The sequence below is a fragment of the Aythya marila genome (genome assembly GCF_965140915.1).
Source record: "Aythya marila genome assembly, chromosome: 5".
NCBI lineage: Eukaryota > Metazoa > Chordata > Aves > Anseriformes > Anatidae > Aythya > Aythya marila.
Window position 1 is genome coordinate 56459116 of NC_139046.1, and position 19590 is coordinate 56478705.

A 19590-nucleotide genomic window follows, 5' to 3' on the forward strand; every position below is an offset into this window, starting at 1 on the left:
ACCCTAAACATCATCCAGTCCCACTCCCCCATAGGCAGGGACGCCACCCACTGGATCAGGTTGGTCAGGGCCTCATCTAATCTGGTCTTGAACACCAGGGACAGGGCATCCACAACCTCTCCGGGCAGCCAGATGTAGTCATAGCACATATTTGCACAAGAAAAATTTGTCACATACCACCGGGATTTTTTTTTTGCATGCAAAGACTTTGGAAACTGTGCAAAGGCAGCAGTAATCCTTAGTCACAGCTGATCAGAGAGAGAATTGGGGTCAGACTATTCCTGCACTGGGTGCCAGAGTAACAACTTCAAGAAGTTGTTTGTGACAACTTCTTTGATTGCCTCTGGAAAGGAGTGGACTTCGTTAATATTTCTGCATACCATGGTGCTTGCCTTTGGGAGAATAGTTTCGGTGTAATGCAAAGTCAGTGTTGATTTCCACAGCCTGCACCTGAAATTACTGGGGGTTGCATGTACATATTATGTTGAAGGGTTTTTTGACTTTTTGTCTGTGTGTTTTTAGTGCTTTAATAGATATATTTTTTAACCTGTTACTCTTATTTCTAATGGAGCAACATTTAAAGACAGATATTGAAATTCTTATGGCAATAAATTTAGGGATTAAATGATGTGTTTGAGTAACAGAACTGTCTTATACATACTGCTCACAGAAAAAAAAAATATTATATTCTGTGTCAATTCTTTGGTTTTTCGTATGAATGATGCAATTTAATATTGGTCATTAGTTTCACACACACACACAAATATATATGTATAGATATATATATATATACAATTTCATGAATAGTCAATTTTATTGTTATGGGATTTCCATAAAAAGATCAAGGGATTTCCTTAAACGAAGCTTTTCTGTATGTTTTCTAAAAACTGTTTCTAGCGTTTGTGCTTTTCCTCATTCTGGTCTTCATTGCCTTTGAATTTCCCTTTGTATCCAAAGGGACTTTGTGGTTGAATCTTGTTATGAAAGGATGCAAAATTTCCCTTAAAGGCTTTGGAGTATGTAATTTTTGTAAATAAGTTTAGTTAACATGAATTCTATGTAATTTAATATGATTTTGTTTGACAAGTAGTTTTAAAAACTGTTTCATATTCAAAAATAATTTGAGGTGAAAAAAATCCATAATTCATATTGGAGGATATGGAGAATCTATTCTAGTTTAGTTTAGTTCCATGGAGTCGGATTTCTGCCCTTTTCAGCAGAGGTCAGTTAAATCAACTGAGAGGAGACAGTTATGGGAATTCAGAGATGGAAAAGCCAGGGAAGATGTTTTTATTCTCATTTTTACTTGGGTTAAAATACACTGTTACAAAACGATAAAAATCTTTTTCTTTTCTGAACTCCAGTATGTTTTCCCTAGACTATAGAATTATAGATACTTTCCTAGTAATTTAGAAAGGAAATAAATACATCTGAAGTGGAAGTGCAGTCATACAACCTCTGAATTGCTAAGTGAAGAGCCAGCAATTTCTGTCGACAAAATCGTTCTTGACTTCTAAGTAGTTAAGTAGCAGTGTTGTCAGCCTAAAGGAGTAAAGCATATGGGGCAGCTGCTAAAAAGAGTACTGCTGTTTTACAGATCAAAAAAACTTAAAACACCATTGAATTCTAGTTTGCTTTCTTGTATTTCTCACTTCAGCAGGGTCCGATAGCCCAGCCCACCTTGCTACAGGATGGCTGCAAAAGCGTCCTGGTCAGCCTAGTGGTCAAATGGACTCTGACTTCAGGAACCTCTCTGGAGTGAGTCTACTGAAACTGTAGGGCAGTCTCCCTTCCTTGCAAATGATTTTCTCCAGATGTCCTCTTCCGTGAGTGTGGCTGAGAGTCAGCCAGTTCTTTGAAGTCATCTTATCTCTGTGTGAGATTTGATGACAGCATCACCCTTCTCAAATATGAAACCAAGTCTCTTGTTGCTGGTTTTCATCAAATTTTGATGGTGGGAATATGAAATTTGTATTTCTCTCTGGGAACTTGGGACTCTGTGTACCTGTGCATCATTTTGTTTGAGCGCAGTCAAAGTTACAAAAAAAAAAAAAAAAAGACTGTGGTATATGATAGCTATTCCTCAGAAGCACAGTAATGGACATTGTTTATCAAAAGGTGTAACTTAAGCCCTCAGAGTATTTCACATCTGACAACTGAAATGTGGCAAGCATTCCTGTCCTACTCTGTGTTTAGTTAACGCATGTCATGATGGTAGTCAAGTTAAAGCAGGTTGGGGCTTCAGTGTATTTTGGTAACCTAAATACATAGCCCCGTCCTTGCACAGTGAACCTGAAATCAGTGATACTGCCTTCAAAACTTACATTTTCTGCACTGGTCAGGTCAGTCCCAGTCAGTATATATGTGTGCCTGTGCTGCCATCACACTTTAATCTGTGGTATAAAACTATGGCAGTGTAATTTTTTTTATCGATACACAAATCTGTAAGTCCTCTTTTCAGATAGACTTACAAAGCAGATGGTGCTGATGGCTTCCTATAGCCCCATGTCTTACCTAGCTTTATATGCTTCAGTACAAGCAAGTTCAATGAAGCATTGAAATAAATAGCTGGACAGAAGGACTGGAAATAAGTGCAAAGAATATGAAGTTGTAGTTGGTTGTACCAAATTATTGTTCTTCTGTTATAGTTGGAGAGGGGGGTCCCAACCAACCAGAAAGGTTATTTTGAAATGATTTCATATTTTGAGCAGAATTGCAGGTATTTCCAAAAAGACATTTTGGGACTATTGAAAGGTATATTTTCCTCGAGCATATGAGAAAGATGAACAAAAGAAGCTTTAAATCATCAGTTTATTATGGTTCTATTCTAAGGTAATGGTGTTGTCTTTTGTGTTCCACAGTGTTTCCTTGATATGACATTTGGAGCCGGAGGTCATACAACAGCTCTTCTTGAGAAAGCCAGCGACATTACCGTGTATGCACTAGACAGGGACCCCACAGCTTATAAAATAGCTCAGCAGCTTTCAGAATCTTACCCGTAAGTTGTCTTTCCTGCCTTAAATATGGTTGAGATAAGCTTGACACTTACCGTGTTGTCATATTATATATACAATATAATATTCTTACAGTTTTAATAGATAGTTTGTAACCCCTTATTGTAGCATTACATTATGTCTGTGTGGTCCAGTTGGATTTATTTATAATGTTTATATACAAGTCTTTGTGAGTTTTTTGGAGTTAAATGCATATTTTGTACTCTGTTAATTTTAAGTGTGGTTCTAGTAGCTCATTTTAAATATAAAATTTATATTTTAAAAGGAATTCATATGCTCTGCTTCCTTTGAGATTATTCTGATGGCAAAATTGTGCAAAAACATATTTCATGATTTTGCTAATAAATATTATACAACAGAGGAGGGAATAATATACTTTACAATTAATTACTGTTGTAATTTCTATATAGATCACTATGAATATTATTTTTTTTAAATGACATTTCAGTTTTAGGCCTGCTGAATATTGTGTCAATTGTACTACTGACTTCAAAGCTACTAACCAATTTACTACGCTACTGTTTCTGTATAAAGACCTTAGTTCACACTTCAATTTTCTTGTTAAATAGTGCTTAATTTGCTAAAGGAACATTGACTAAATTCCAATTTTTAGTTCTAGTTATACAAAGGTCTTGTTTCGTTATTTTGTTCAAGAAACAACCCAGTCAGAGCATGCACTTATGTACAAGTATGCTACATGTAGAGATGAATATACTTTTCAGGAAGTTCTGTTGTTTAAATTTCACCAAGAAATAGAAATATGTAGATACTACATAATATAGAATAATTAATACTTTGGTTTAGGGAGAGTACTAATGGGACTATTTATATCAAAAGAGATTTTTCATAAGGAGAGGGAAATCTTTCCAACAAGGTGAAAAGCGAAAGACATGGATAAAGAAACACATGGTTAGTCATGTTTCCCAGCATGAAAAGGAGCTCAAAGGCAGCAATACTATGTAAACAATGTAGAAGGTATTTTTTACTTTCTCTTAAGAATGGTTTAACTGTGCATTCCTTTCTTCATGTGCCATTGTCAGATGCCCACTGGGAGAAGTTGAAGCATGTGACAAGAAAGCATAGATAGTTTTATCTGACTTTGTAAAACCACTTATATATATTTCTCCAAATTTGCAATTCTTTGTGGGCTGAAGTGACATATAGCTTTTACTTATATATTTGTGGAATTACTCTTCCAACTGTAATTTCTCCATTACAGGAGAATGCTGTTTTTGACAGATTTGTGTGGAGATTATAGGCAAGGAAAAGTCCTTCTTTAAAAAAAAAAAAATAAGCCAGCAAATAGATTCCACTGGATGCTATTGAAATTGTAACATTTTCTCTAATAAGCCTCCTTTTTCATTTTGTCACAGAAAAATAAAAGTAAGAATCCAGATTAAAGCTAATACTGTATGTAAAAATTTTCAGAAACATCCACACAACATAATACAATATTGAACAGTCCCCTGTCTCTAAATATATGTATTTTTAAAGTGTTCTATGTGAACCTGATGTGAAGGAAGTGTATTTTCCAGATAGATGAAGAGATTTTTCACATGTTGGATGTTTTTCTGCCAATGTCTGGCATCATTAATTCTCTACCTGCAAAATGAACTTTACTTGATATATTATTACATTTGATATAACTTACTATGGTATAAACAAAGCAGTACTTCAATTTCCTGCTTTTATTCGTACACTCATGTTAAACATACTCAGTCATATAAATGTTATCTACTTTTAGAGATGCAAGTTATCCTTAAAGGGCAGTGGATTCTTAAATGAGTGTTAAATTGTTGATAGAAAAAAAAATTAATGACTGAAAGATGAATCCATGCTACTTGAATGTGTCTTGTAAGATACAGAGCTGTATTCTTGTTTTCCATCATCTTACATCTTTCCCATTGGAAAGAACAGGTGGGTTGATTTTCAAAAGGTGAATATATCTTTCTTACGATAGCTAATGTTGAAAGTTAAATTAGCCATCTTAAGATAAAGAATGTTCCTATCTGAAATATGTTCTAATTATTAATTTGCTTTCCCTGAGATGTCAGTTACATAAAAAATTAAGAGGGCAGGAGCGGGAATAAGTATACTAGTGACAAATAAGAGTTTTAAGTTAGGGTCTGGTAACAAATCAATTGTAATTGTATTACAAGATTCAGAGCTTTAATTTTTTGGTATTCATTAAATGATGGTTAATCTTTTTTTTTTTTTTTTTTTTTTATTATTATTGTGTATTTTCTGCACTATTTTAGAAATTGATAAAATTCTGATAAGAGGATTAATTCAAGTCTGTGTTGGCACCAAGGGTCAGGGAATTCATCCAAATGAAATCTTTATCTGGTCAGGTTTACTGTCAGTTGAGTTCTCTCATTTGGTTTACCAGGCAGACACAAAAATAGTTTTGCTATCATGAAGATGGTAATGGCTGCATGCAGCTGCAAGCTGAGAGAAAAGTAGGGCTGTCCCTTTTGTAAGAAGTACAGCCAAAGATATAACTGACTGAAGACCTGCAGCACAGAAGTATGAGCTTCTCCATTGTTTGTCTTATCTACGGTTGTTTTTAGTTTCTGTTTTGGGAGAGGTTATTTGACTTAGTCAAGTGCTTTACTTCCTTTGGAGCTGACAGCACAAGAGGGAAAAAAAAAAAAAAAAAGGCTGTTATGCAACTGTAACCAGTAAAATCAGATCTCCAGTATGTCTGAAATTGTGAGTGCAGTGGGCAATTTGAGTTGTGCATCAGTTGAATTTTCTGCTGTCATTTTGTTACTACTTCAAATACAGTATCATATTTGTTTGATCTTTTGAGGATGTTAATAAATTCCAACATATCAACTGCATGATCTATCTTTGGTCTTGTAGCATTTACTATAGTCCATCCTACTTAAAGAAAAATAAAAACCTTTAATTATAAATATACAGAAATAATTGCTCTTGCTTACTCTGGTTAGGCAATATCGTGAATCTTAGTAAAATTATATAGTTTCAACTGTTACTCTCTTTGGGGCTTAATTTTTTAAAAATATCCTATGTCTTATGTCACTGAGTTACAAGATTATTAAAGCTCAAGTTGCAAGAAATATGCCCAGAGAAATGGCTGGAAAACATAATGATAGCTAAATTAGGAGATTTTTCTATGTTTGTAACTAATAAATGAAGTCCCCCTTGTACTTTGCTGAAAGCCAGTTGGAGTAATAAGTCACTGAATGAGAACACTGGAAAAATATATTTGATGTTTGTATTTTAAATGTCTCTTTGCTTCTTGGTAGTGATTTTGTCAGAACTAAAATCCAAAGAGGATAGTGTTCCCACTGCAATTCTGGCATTCATTTAGCTTCTCTGTTTATTTTTTTTATTTTTTAAAGCATGTAGTGCTGCTTTAATAAGGAGAAAATAGGTCAGGGCCTGTTAGATATTCAGTGTGTGGGTGGGAATCCTTTGACGTGCTTTCTGGGGAAGCCTCTAACTTGGGAATTGCTGCTGAGAATCCAGGAGAACAAGATAAAATTCAGTCGGTAGCAATATATATTACAAGTAAACCCTTTCACACCCACTGAAAGGGAGAGGTTAGAGAGGTGGCTGAAATCTAGCAATTAACCAATATCATTGCAAGCTTTTAGGTATGAGAAACCTACGCAAAGCCTACACAGAAGAGACGATATGCTCTTTGTAATTCTCTGCACGGAATAAGCAATCATGTCCCATAAGTAGGGATAAATCGTAAAATAAAATAAAAAAAACTTATATAATTAAACTGTAATATATTTTACTGTAGTTCTAAAGTAATTTTGAATTGGTGCTTGTGGATTTTGCTTTCAGGGTTACACTAAGTTTACAGATAAAGTGGGATAGCATCATCAACTGTATCTTTGTTCTGGGAAAAATAGAATTGATTTCATTAAGTTCTAGGGAAAATAAAACTTTCTTTAGTTGCAATAAACTTATTTAAGTGCTTGTGAATTGTAACTGAGTCTATAATACATTGTTTTTACAGTTATGTATTATTTTTATAGGTTACTATTTAACTTTGACTGTGGTACATCAGGGGAATACAATTAAGCGTGCAATCAAGGCATATTCACTATAACTATGCCTTAACTGTATATAAGCAAGAAAATGCTATCTATAGCTGTAATTTTTTCTAAAGATTTCTCTATGTATGTCAACATGTGGCTGCCTCTCAAACGCAGGCAATGGAGATAAATGAGTTGTCTGAAGTAGGAGATGGAGAAATGTCGTTGAGAGAGCTAAAAAGACCTTTAGATCCCATTGCATTCGAATAGTGCATTTTTGTCATTTAGCTTGTTCCCTAAGAGGTTGGTTTGGATAACACATACATTTCCTTGCAAAAGCACAAGGAATAAAAATTCCTTTTCTTGTTGCTGAAGCTCAAGCTGCCCAGGTTTCAGAACGACCTTTGCTTTCATACCAATGTTCTGATCCTTCAATACATTGAGTTCTTGGTTTAAGTTTGGGCCCAATTCAAAGTTACCCTGACATATAAAATCACTTGCAGCAGTCTCTTTTTAACAGTTCCTTCCCCTCCCCTCCTCCCCTTTTTATTCTTTGCAGTCTTTTAAAACTTGGCTTTTTAGGCCTTTCTTGTCAGGTTGAGTGTCAATCTTTTCTCATGTAGCATAATTACAGATACTTTACTACCAATATCACATCACTGCAGGTAAATCTTTTTTTGTGTGCACTTCTTAATTTTTCTTGCCTTGCAGACATGATGGTGCTTCAAATCATTTTATGGTCTGCAAGATCTTTACCAGGTTCAGACTGCGGTCTGATCTTTCGGATAGTTCATAAAGTCTTTGTTATGTAAGGGTAAGTACTGCTGTCGCAGATAAACTCCTTCTCAGTGGTCCCAGCAGAAAAGTAATGCTATGCATCTCAAACCCTGTATCCAGAACTGGCCAATGGCACTGGGTTGTACTGTGGCAAAAATAAAACCAAACTGGCAGAAGAAGCCAGCTGAGCCAGAATAGTGGAATCCCACTTCTTAAGAGAAGTGCCAGTTTTCCTGTAAATATTCCCTAAAATCAAGCAAAGGAGGAAAACAGGTTGGCTGATGTTAAGGGAAATTTCTTGTAGTGAAGGGAATTCTTTCTTTTTCTCCCATTGAAGCAACTTGTTAGTTAACGTATCTGAGTCTGTTCCTTGTAAGCTAAACAATGACAGTATCTCTTATTTTTTGGGTACACAATACAAAGTAGTAAATAATACAAAAAAGAAAAGTGGGGAACTCTTTTCCTGGCAGCTTTGGTATACAGGTATTTGGTGTGTGTGTGTGTGTGTGTGTGTATATATATATATATATATATAATATAGGATTTTGATGTGTATATATATATGTATATATATACATATACACAGGTGTATATATATGTATACCAAATATGTATAATATATATGTATCTATATATACAGGTATTTGGTGTATATATAGATACATATATATATAAAATTGGGTACATTTTGGATTTTTTTTACAACCATTTCCCTAAGAAACACATAGTACAATGTTCAATGTTTATTTTAAATGTTCATCACAATGTGTGTTTCTCTTTTGTATGCTCAGCATCAAGTTCTTATGTAATTGAAGGTGTTAACTAGCTATACTAGACAGTACTGGATTGTTTTCTTAATTTACTTACCATTCCTGTGGTAATACTCTGAATTGTTATTGCAGTCATACTCACAGTGAACAGTAATACTTCTCAGCCAAGGAATTGTGAAATACAAGTTTATTGTTTTCATTAGGGATCTTAGATCAGGGAGCTGAGATGGAGTGACTAACATGCTGCGCAATGATAAGACTGGTTCGTTAATATTTTGTTGGTTATTTCCTGGCTAAATCAAGAGATAATGGAACAAATGCTGATGCTTCTTCACCAAAACCATATTCTTAATTAGTCTCTTAGCAGAATAATTTGTTTGCTGTGAATATAAATAGTTTATAAAACTTCTAAAAATTTGTATCTGAAATTTTATATTAAAAACAATATGCATGCATGAAAAAAAAAATACACTGAGTAACTTAAGGTGCTGGCATGCTCATACCACTGCCCTCAGTTACCATCAACTCTTCTTCAATGTTAATTGAGACAACAGCAAGAAAATAGGAAATCCAAATTATCAGGTAAAAACATATAGCAGAAAACATGAGCATTACAATACAAAAGTATGGTAGAGTGTATTTACTTCTGGGAAAAACAAAAAACAGGAAACGGAAACGAGAAAACAGGAAACGGAAACGGAGGAACGGAAAGCCCAAGGGAAAGCAAGTTCATGAGTTTTCTGACGTAAGGAAAAATTGTTTCTAGATTAAGTGAAGTGAGGAAACTTTAGATAGTTTTCCTTCTGAAACATGTCCTTGTCCAGCAGGTTGTAGTAAGCATACTTTTGCTGTGGTGATGTTTTACTGCGGCTCTTTGGCCAGATTTAGCTTCCAGTGTGTTTTTCCTTTTCCTCAAAAGAGATAACGTTAATAGCTCATACACTGAAACTTACAGAGCAGTCATGTGCATGGAAGTGTGAGTTGCCACTGCATCATTTGGGGAATACCAGAATGGGGTGCTAAACTAATTTTTTTTTTTATTTTTTTTGCTGTGTGCCAGTATTGTCCATGTAGGTCAGTAACAGAACTGGCAGTAGGAGGAGTTGTTAACTGTTTTCTGCATGGGAAGCCAGACAGCTCTTCCTTTAACTGTCAGCAAGAGCAGGACGTATTGACTGAAACAGGTAATGTGTGTGTTTGGAAGGCTGGAGCAGAGCTTTTTATGCTCAAGTTATAGGATGTTAAGGATAGATTAGGATAGATAGATAAGGATAGATTCCCATCTATACATAACAGAAATCTTTTAGCACTGTATCACACCGGATTTTTAATGCTGAATGACAGAAAATGCTCTCTATCTGCTGGAATTAAACACTATAAATTTTACCAAAAACACTTCAGAGCTCTATTTTTTTTTTTTCTGCCTCAGTTACAACCAAATACTGTCCTGACCTGACTCTTACTTAATTTGCAAGATCTGTCTCACATTGAGGTGGGATGGCTACGGGCCATTTCCAACATTAGTAGCTGAGTTTAAATTTCACATACTGGTTATATAAGCGAAGTCCTTATTTGCACTGTTGAAATCTTAAAAGGAATAAAGTGTCTTTTAAGAATGTGACTATGTCCAAGTGCTACCTTTATTTTTATGTAAAATGGCACTATTTTGAGGCCTGTAGTTATGTTGCTGTTTCCTCTGAAGCACAGATTTAGCAATAAAAACATTTGGAGAATCGTACAATCATAGAACAGCTTGGGTCCCTACCTGAAAGATCACCTAGTCCAAACCCCCTGCCATGAGCAGGGATGCCACCCACTAGACCAGGTTGCCCAGAGCCCCATCCAAGCTGGCCTTGAACATCTCCAGGACTGGGGCATCCACAGCTTCTCTGGTCAATGTGTTCCAGGGCCTCACCTCTGAGTGAAGAATTTCCTCCTTAACATCTAATTTAAAATCTCTTCTCTTTTAGTTTATAACCATTTATAACCATTACCCCTTGTCCAACCTGTCGGAGCAAAAAGTCACTCTCCATCTTTTTGTAAGCCCCCTCTAAGTACTGAAAGGCTGCAATGAGGTCTCCTCAGGGACTTCTCCAGGCTGAACATCCCCAGCTCTTTCAGCATTTCTTCATAGGAGAGGTTGAGAATGACTCGAAAATGTTCATTCTATTTACTACATTCTATTAATCCATTTCATGCCCTATATGCTTATTTCTTTTAGCCTGGCAAAATTATCTGATGTTTGTATTAATTATTAATAAGATTTTCAATGTAATTTAATAAACTTGGGTTTTTGTCTTTGATCTTTAACATCTGATGTGCCAGTGCTAGACTTTGTGATTTCCAGTCAAATAAGTCAGGACACTCCTTTTATATCTTCTTAGTTTAGGACAAGTTGATGCCACTTTAATCTGAGTAATCTTGAGAGAAGCAGAATCGTATTAATTTAGTAGGAAAATGTTAGAAGAGATGTTGGCCAATTTGAAACTTTGAAAGAAAGTTTCTAAGCTTCAGGTTTAAAATGATGAACTACTTTATTCTCATGTGTGTTTGTTTTTTTTTTGTTGTTGTTGTTTTGTTTTGTTTTGTTTGTTTGTTTTGTTTTCCCCTGATAGTATTTTTGAATCATTTTACATTTCAACATTAAGCAGAAATTAAAGTTTTGTGACTAGTTGATAATTATCAATTTGGATGGCAGTTTTGGTTCAGTCAATTTTTTGCACAATGTCAAAATCATTCCCATTGTAAGGGGTTTTAGGAGGTCATCTAGTTCTGCCTCCTGCTTCAGGCAGAGTCAATAGAAAGAATTTTTAGATTGCAGATTGTAATCTGATATGAGTGGGTGGTCTTGAATATTTCTGAAGCACAATAGGATTCTGAAATACAATTACTTTCTGATTTTATTGTTCTATGATGTTATAATAGTAAATGAAAAATTTGTATGCCAACAAAGTAGTGGGCAGTAGTGAGTATTCAAAGGTAGGTCATGATGTCACATCCCATAAAATACTGTTTTATGTTGTTTCACAGAATTTAAAATAATTTTTGTGTTCACAGAATTTAAATTAAAATTGAGAAATGCATCATCTTGTCATCTCCCTCAAAGTTCTTGATGGTGGATCCTCATCCAAAATGTATTGGAAACGATTCTGTTTTGGTGATTCATTCCTGCTTCCCTTTATCGGTTTTCATACTCTGTGCTCTAGGTATTGCTAGGTCGGGGCAGTCAATATGATCACTTGCAGATGAATCTGAATCATGTTAGACATTTTTAGATAGCACAAGTATAGGCCAAGCAGCCTATGCTTCTGGCCAGAGGAACAACAGTTTCTGGACCACAGATAGTGATCAAGAAACCAAGAGACATTCTGCTGAATGTAAATTTTCTTCCATCACAGTTTTTCATCAGTGTTTCTAGGAATACTATTAAATGCTAAGTGTTCTTATAGAGGGAAAGGGTCTTTATTTCTTAGGTTAAGAGGGATAAGAAGCTTTTGAAAAAACAAAACAAAACTAAGCACATGTATATATGTATTGGTTAAGGATACAGAGCTGGATATAAGTAAATTGTATTTCTTTGCAGTACAAAATATGCATATATTTATTTTTTATGGACATATCTATCTGCTAGCTCAACTTCATATAAAGTACAATGCCAGTTGTTACTTTAACCAGCAACAGTTTCAGACGTACATTATATTGTTCTTCTTAATTCATTTATATCAGTGTGATATGAAAGTGTTCAGAACATCTTTAAAGTTTAATGTTACAGCTCTTATGCATAGAGTGTTTCTGAGGACAGTTCTGTGCAGCTGTATTTGGGTTGTAATTTTTTTCTGAAAGGAACAAATGTATATGTATTTTAACTAAATCATTATGATGCTGAAATAATTTTTGAGTTTACATGATCTATGAAGTAGACATGGACTTTTCCTTTCAGCCAGTTTTCCGTCTTCTTGGTTTTGATGAGAAAGTTTCTGATAGATGTTTAGATGACTTAGGGTACCTTTCTATTATTTTTTGTAATGAGTGCATTACTAACATACATGTAAAACATTTTCTGTTTGCTGAACTTAAATTCTCATTTCAACATTTTGAACTGTGTGTCAAAGCAAATACATTTAGAAATACCTTTTATAAACATTTAAAGCATTTTAGCTGAACAGTTCTGTATCAGGCATGTTTTCTTTAGAGTAACAAGCCAGTTTGGTGTTTATTAAAATAGTTTCTCACAAAGGAAACTGATAGTATGAGTATTCCATTAATTTTTAATTAACTAACTATTTTGTTCTTTATAACAGCAAACTCCAGATTCTCTCTATTTTTTAATGAGTGATAGGAAGGGAAGAAAACATAGATACTGATCTGAAGTTTTGTGCACCTGGTAATTAGTTGTCTACAGATCTTTTTATCCTATTGAGACGATGGTATCTTCAGATTTATCAGCAGCAGTATTTTAGCTTGTTAATTGTCAAGAGCTGTATAATTATCTTGGTTTTCTTGATATTTACAATAGGAAGCCTTGAGGCACTTCTACAAAACTAGAGGACACAAACTGTATTGACATACTTCTTTTTGTATCGGATGGCAAAACAACAAGATATATTTTATTGGTAGATAGATTATAATTTTTGAGAGCAGAAGATTCCAGCGCTTTCTTATAAAGCTGGAGATGATATGCATGTATGGACAAAAAGATTCTTGTTAGTAATCAGTCTTGTCTTTCTCTTGATACTTAAGCTAAGCATGTCATTTATTAAGTAATGACAGCAACAACAACAGAACTGATAGTCTGGAATTCATGATTTTTTCTTCTAATTTAATAAAGAAAAAGGAAAATGGGTAACTAAGTGAAAATATCTGCTGACACATTTCTGTGTCAGTATTGAGGTCTACAGTTAACCAAGTATGAAATACATGTGGAGAAATTATTTGTACTTGGGATTATTTTTCTGTTTGAGTCATTGTACTTTAAATACTATTATTCTTACCTTAGATTAGGATCATGCATATAAGTGACATAGACCATTAAAACAAATTACTTTTGAGATTGACTACGTACTTCTACTCTTTTCTTGTCATAATAATAAACATAATTTGCATTTTAATTTGATTTTGGCCTTTGTGACTCAGCTGTTCCAAGTGTTGAACAGAATATTCAAAGGCCTGAAAGTAAAATCAGACGTTTAATTGTTGGCTTTGTTTTTGGTTGCCTGAAAAATACAGCAACTTTGCTTGATCAAGCAGTAAAGAATTAGATAGGGAGATTTCAGAATTTCTGTTAAAAATCTTGGTGAAGAAAACGTAAGACGCAGGTTACCTGTGGCCTTGTGACCACCAAATGGTGCAGATGTTTGAGACCAACACTGACTGTTACATGGCTTTAATTCTTGATGCACACAGATTTTTAAGAACTATTATAAATGTCATGTCTTGACAGCAGAAGCTATCTATAACATCAGTATTGTTTACAGTATTTCATTGATTTTTCTCAGAAAGTTAGAGGCTTCTGAATCTTAATTTTTTAAAATTTGAGTCAGAAAACAGAACCAAATTCTTTCTGATAATGACAATCCTGTTAGTCATTAATCTTCAAGGTAGACAGTGCCTACCTCCTATTACCTACGCTTGGCTTGAAGCAGGCTGGTGAAGGAAAGAGGAGAAGAAGCATTCCATTTCCCAAAACGATTATGTATCTATCTATATTTTTTTTAATCTATGAGAAAGCTTTATTTTATTTTATTTTATTTTATTTTATTTTATTTTATTTTATTTTATTTTATTTTATTTTATTTTATTTTATTTTATTTTATTTTATTTTATTTTATTTTATTTTATTTTATTTTATTTTTATAATTCCAGTGGTTACATGGAGATCTGAAAACCTGTACCTATGCTCCTCATAAGAAACTAGAAACCTATTTCCTGTGAAATGGAGGGAGCAGTCATTAAAAATCTTTTCTGTTTTTTTTTTTTTTTTTTTTTTTTTTTCTGTCCTTTTACCAGGGAAAGCCTAATCCATTTCTCCATTGTCTATTCCCACCCTTTCCTAAGATTTGCTGCATGTTACCATATTTTCTGCTTGTTTGAGGTGGTAACTCATCAACCTTCAACTTATTCATGACTACAGGCTGTTCCTGATGAACAATAATATGCCATTAAAGTGAAGAGAAAAATTTAACTTATTTGACTGAGCATCAGAATGAGTTTTGACTCTTTGTGAATTATTGCAGTACACCTTAAGGTAGGGGAAGTAATGTTTGACCTTCCCAGTATGGAACAGAAGAGCATGCTTACATGCAGTTCAGCAGTCTGACACAAGAAGTGGATGTTAATGCTTGAGGAGCTCTGTATTAAAATGTGACCCTCTGGTCATTTGAATAATATTTAATCCAAAAACTAATTATGTACAAAATTGTGCTGTTGTGCTAGTACATTGGGGGGGGGGAGAGAGTAAGTGTCGCAACAGAATTGAATGTGAAGTCTATTTTTCCAGCTAGCAAGTACAAAAAAAATGTGTGCTGTCACTTTGTCAAACTTTGCACTGGAAGAAAGCTTGTTTCAGTTAGAGAGAATAGGGGGAGTCATGGATAATGGCTCCGAGGATATAAAGAGCAACTTCTTATGACTACATTTAGATACCCCCTCAGCTTTTTCTTTTGTGTGCTAACAAACCTGATTCCCTTAGGTTCATCTCACATGGGTCATTACCTACCCATCTCAGTGGCTGTTGCTGAGCTCTGTCCCATTTCATTCTTGTGCATTTAGGAGTCTAGTGCTCTACACTATATTCCAGATGTGGCTTCCACAAGTGTTGAGTAAAGAGAGGGAGATAATCACTTCGTCAGCCTGCCTTCACAATGCAGCCCAGTATGAAGTTAGTCTTTAATGTTGCCAGGATTCATTGCTTACCCATGTTTACATTATCGACCCGGGCCCTCGGTCCTCTTCTGAAGAGTTGCCACCTGAGCAGTCATTCCTCAAATCTGGAATGAGTGGTACCAGTGTATGGTGTCGTCCCATCCCAGGTCCAAGACTTCATATTTATCTTTGACCAGACTTCTGTCAGGCCATTGCTTTGGCATAGCTTTCCCTCTGATAGGAAGCTCCAGTGCAACCAGAGAAAAAGTTGCCAGACTTGGAGGTGCAAGTCACATGTTGATCTATTGTACCAGTAGCCTGATGCAATTTCTGATAGTTAAAACTGAAACATTTAAATTGCCTTTGATAAATCTGAGTTGTAGTTTATGTTTTTGTCTTTAAAAGCTATTGCTGAGGAGAAGCGGTGTGACCTGCATAACATATGAGTTACTAAAATGATCTATTAAGTTTAATTAAAGTCAACTGTGTCTTGACAACTTTGCTTTAACTCAACAGTAAGCATTATACTTGTTTTTGTTGGCATTGGACTCTGAAATTATTCTATTTTTTAACAAATGTTGGCTGCATTATGGTCTTAAATGATAGCAAATTCTCAAATGACTATGACAGATTTCAAGTGATTTTGAATGTCCTTATTTAAAAACAAAACAAAATCCCTGTCCTTTAAATATTAAACAACATTATTATAAGTTTTTTTTTTTTTTTTTTTTTTTTTTTTTCAAACAGCAAATTCTGAGATTTTTTAATTATTTTTTTCAGGATTCAGAGAAAAAAAATAGTGGTTCAAGGTTCAGTGCTATATTGGGAAGTGAAGTCCCTGTCTAAAGTAGCATGTGGTTTTGGATAGTTTGCTGTGTGAGTAAGAGAGGACTGGATATTCAAGTTTTACTTTATTTTAGAATTACGTGATTTAAAGAAAAAAGTCAAGTGGACCTTGGTTGCTTTAGGTCATACCCTTAGTAGATGATATTCAGGATGGAGGGGAAGGAAGTTATTAGACTAGTGCTTCTTTATCAGTTTTACATTTAACAAAATCTTTTATAAGATATTTTGTTTGTTCTTCCCTGTTGCAATGCTCATTTCAGTCACAATATGTTACAGATTTAACACATCTCTAAAGTGCTTCAGCCAAACTCTTTGAATATTTTAAGCTTGAACAACAATTTCAGTAGAGCTTTATATGAAAAAATGTGCACCCTTTAACTAGAACCAGAATGTTCTCAGTGTTTTGGCTTTCTGACGTCTTTCTATCCCATAATCAACTTTAAGAGGTACTGCAGGTGGCTTGAAGGTAGAGTGAGTTAACAATTAATAAGGATTTACACAGCTTTTTGCGTCACTTTTTATTTCCAAATCATTTGCTAACAAGTCACCTAAGGGCTTAAAATCGACCAGGACAATAAACAGCAGGAGCCTGTAGTGTAATTGATGTTGATGAACAAAAATAAATTATAGAAGTCAAAATAAGTATTATTTTATTGGTTGCACTTCATACTATACAAATTTGTTTTATTGTAAGGAATACAAAGAGCCAATTCGAATAATGATTTTTCTGTTGCAATTTTATGTAGAACCTAAACTTACCTCTTTATATAATGCAGTGATTACTCAATTTATCAAGTGTTGCTGTATGGCTTTTTCTCAAGACCATACACTAAAGTGGTTATCAGTCTTAATATATCATTTTTTCATTTTTTTTATCTGTTACAAGTCTCTTTGAAGGAAGTCATCAGAGCAGGAAGGCACTGTATCTTCAAATATTGTAAAAACTAGATGAGCAACAAAGCAACACAATTTCTGTGGCCATGTTGAAGGTTTCTGTCTGAAGAGTATAATTTCTTGTGTTCTTGTTATGTTCCTTTTAAACCTCGGGATCCTTAACAATAAGATTATTTTGTTAACCTTTTAAATAATGAAAGCTGAATCCTTCTAAACAGGCAAAATGTTGATAATTATGAAATGGTGGGATATATTTTCATTATTTTCATCACCCCACCACTCCTCCTCTCCCCCATCCCCCAAGAATGCCCCTACATAGGCAGTTCCTGTTTTCCTGAACAAAACTTTGACAAATATTCCTCTTACTACAAAATTTTCCCACAGATTTCCTATAGTGTTGCTTATATAATTTGATTATAAATATTGATTTTTGCAGTTGGGGCTGAGTTTTCTCCCATGCTTTTACAGGCTCCTATACTGCTTAAGTGTTTTCTGCTTGAAGTTTAATTGCAGTGCAGGTGTCTTGTAAGCCGTTCACCAGCTTCTTACAAGGGTGAAGTTTTCATGTATGTGAGCCTTAATCCACAGTGCTGCAAGGCAGCTGAATTTCTTTTGCTTTGGGAGATGTATGTAAGGGTATGAATGGTATGGGTATGTATAAGGGTAAGGGTATGTAAGGGTATGAATGTCTTAACATTCTAGAACTAAACTTTGGATAGCCTACAGGTCAAAATGACAACTATCATTATTCCTAAAGTAGGGTCAAATTGATGTGATTTTGTCACGCTGGAAATGCATATCCTCATGCTGATTGATCTTAAAGTTCTTTGAAGGCTATACTTGTTGCAAGTCTCGATGATCGAAATGCTAAACCAGTGGGTATTTTGTTCTTTTTTTTTTTTTTTTTCTCAGTTAGGAGAAGGAGTTAAAAGTAAAGAGTTAAAAGTATAAAGAGAAAGAGTAAAGTATAAAAAGTATAAAGAGAAAGAGTTAAAAGTATAGCAGTTAAATGACCTCTGATTGCAATCATTGTTTTTCAAACATTGCTCTTGTGGCTCTAATACAGAATGCATACATTGTTAATGTGATGCATGCTATACTAAACAAATGGGAACTGTCTAATAGAGTTTGCATGCAATGACTAGTACTCAATGTGTATGCAGTATATATTATGATTTCACATAATCTTCCAAATATATCATGATCATACATTGTGTAATTTTCTAGTAAAAAATACATTTCAAATTTTATCTTTTCAGTATATTGAATGATTTGTTTTTGTGTCAAGTGAATGCATAGCAAAGTAATTTCTTGTTCTTCATTCTGGTGTCATGCTAAAATGTGGAATACAGTTAGGAGTTAAAGGAGTTCCCATTTCTTAGCTGGATTGGCTCACCTGTGAGCTTTGTTTGCAAGGTTTCTTCTGTTCTTTACTTATGCTATGGCTTATCACTGTAAAATGAATGCACTTTGCTCAGGTAACTTCCATTGATGAATCATCTTTATCCATCATGGATAAACTGGTGTAATAGACTATTTTGTCCCATTTTACATTTTATTGAATATTGGGAAAGGTGCATTAAACATAGGCTTATTGTTGTGTATTTATGTGGATTCATTGGTCCTGAAATTTTCACCAAAGTCTGTCACTCTTCAGCATGAGCAAAATTATGTTTTTTTTTTATTATTATTTTTTATTATTATTATTTTTTTATTTTTTTATGCTGTTGTGCAGAAGAACAATGTTGTCAATCATGGATTTTGCTCAAGAGTTTTAGGAGTCTTGTAGGTTCAACAAATTGAGAGAATCTTTCCCTATTTTCCTGTTGCTTGCAAAGAAGCCATTCTTTTCACTAACCCAGCACTTACATTAGTAGACTCAAATCATAATTTCAGACCTTGAGGGCCTACACTTGTATGGGAGGTCTGTTGATGGAAAAATAACTGCAAGACACTTAAGTTTGCCCCTTAGAAATGGAACAGCAAGACTTCACCTCCCTCAGAAAATTAGTTGCATTACTTGATTGGATTTTAAAGTAAACACATTATTTTGTCATATTAACATCAGGGTCATAACGGAGTTTTCCAACAGCACAAGTAGTTACCAAAGAAAAGCACAATGCAGAAAACTGAATTTTATGTTAAATTTATTAATCAAGATCTTCCTTTATTGCCTTTATCTGAGTTTATCTTTTGAGTTTAGTCACTTAATTTCTTCATCTGAATCTGATGTTAGCCTTCCTCAGTTTTTGTAAACTTCATCTCTTAATTTGTTGTTGAAGTTCTCCATCCTTGCTGTTTGAGCCGTGAAAACAGTTCCAGGAGAGAGTGCTAAGTCTTCTTTTCTTTACCAAGTTCTGGTCCATCTTCTTGTTTGCACTCTAAGGAATTGCTCATGATTCTTGTTATACT

At 34.4% G+C, this 19590-nt stretch overlaps 1 protein-coding gene across 1 annotated transcript in view; it reads left to right on the plus strand.

Moving 5' to 3' along the window:
• Nucleotides 1-19590, plus strand: part of METTL15 (methyltransferase 15, mitochondrial 12S rRNA N4-cytidine) — a 94880-nt gene that overhangs the window by 37256 nt on the left and 38034 nt on the right. The window contains exon 3 of the mRNA XM_082762272.1: nt 2862-2998. Within this exon, the coding sequence (XP_082618398.1) occupies nt 2862-2998 (137 nt within the window). The remainder of the gene's footprint in view (nt 1-2861; nt 2999-19590) is intronic.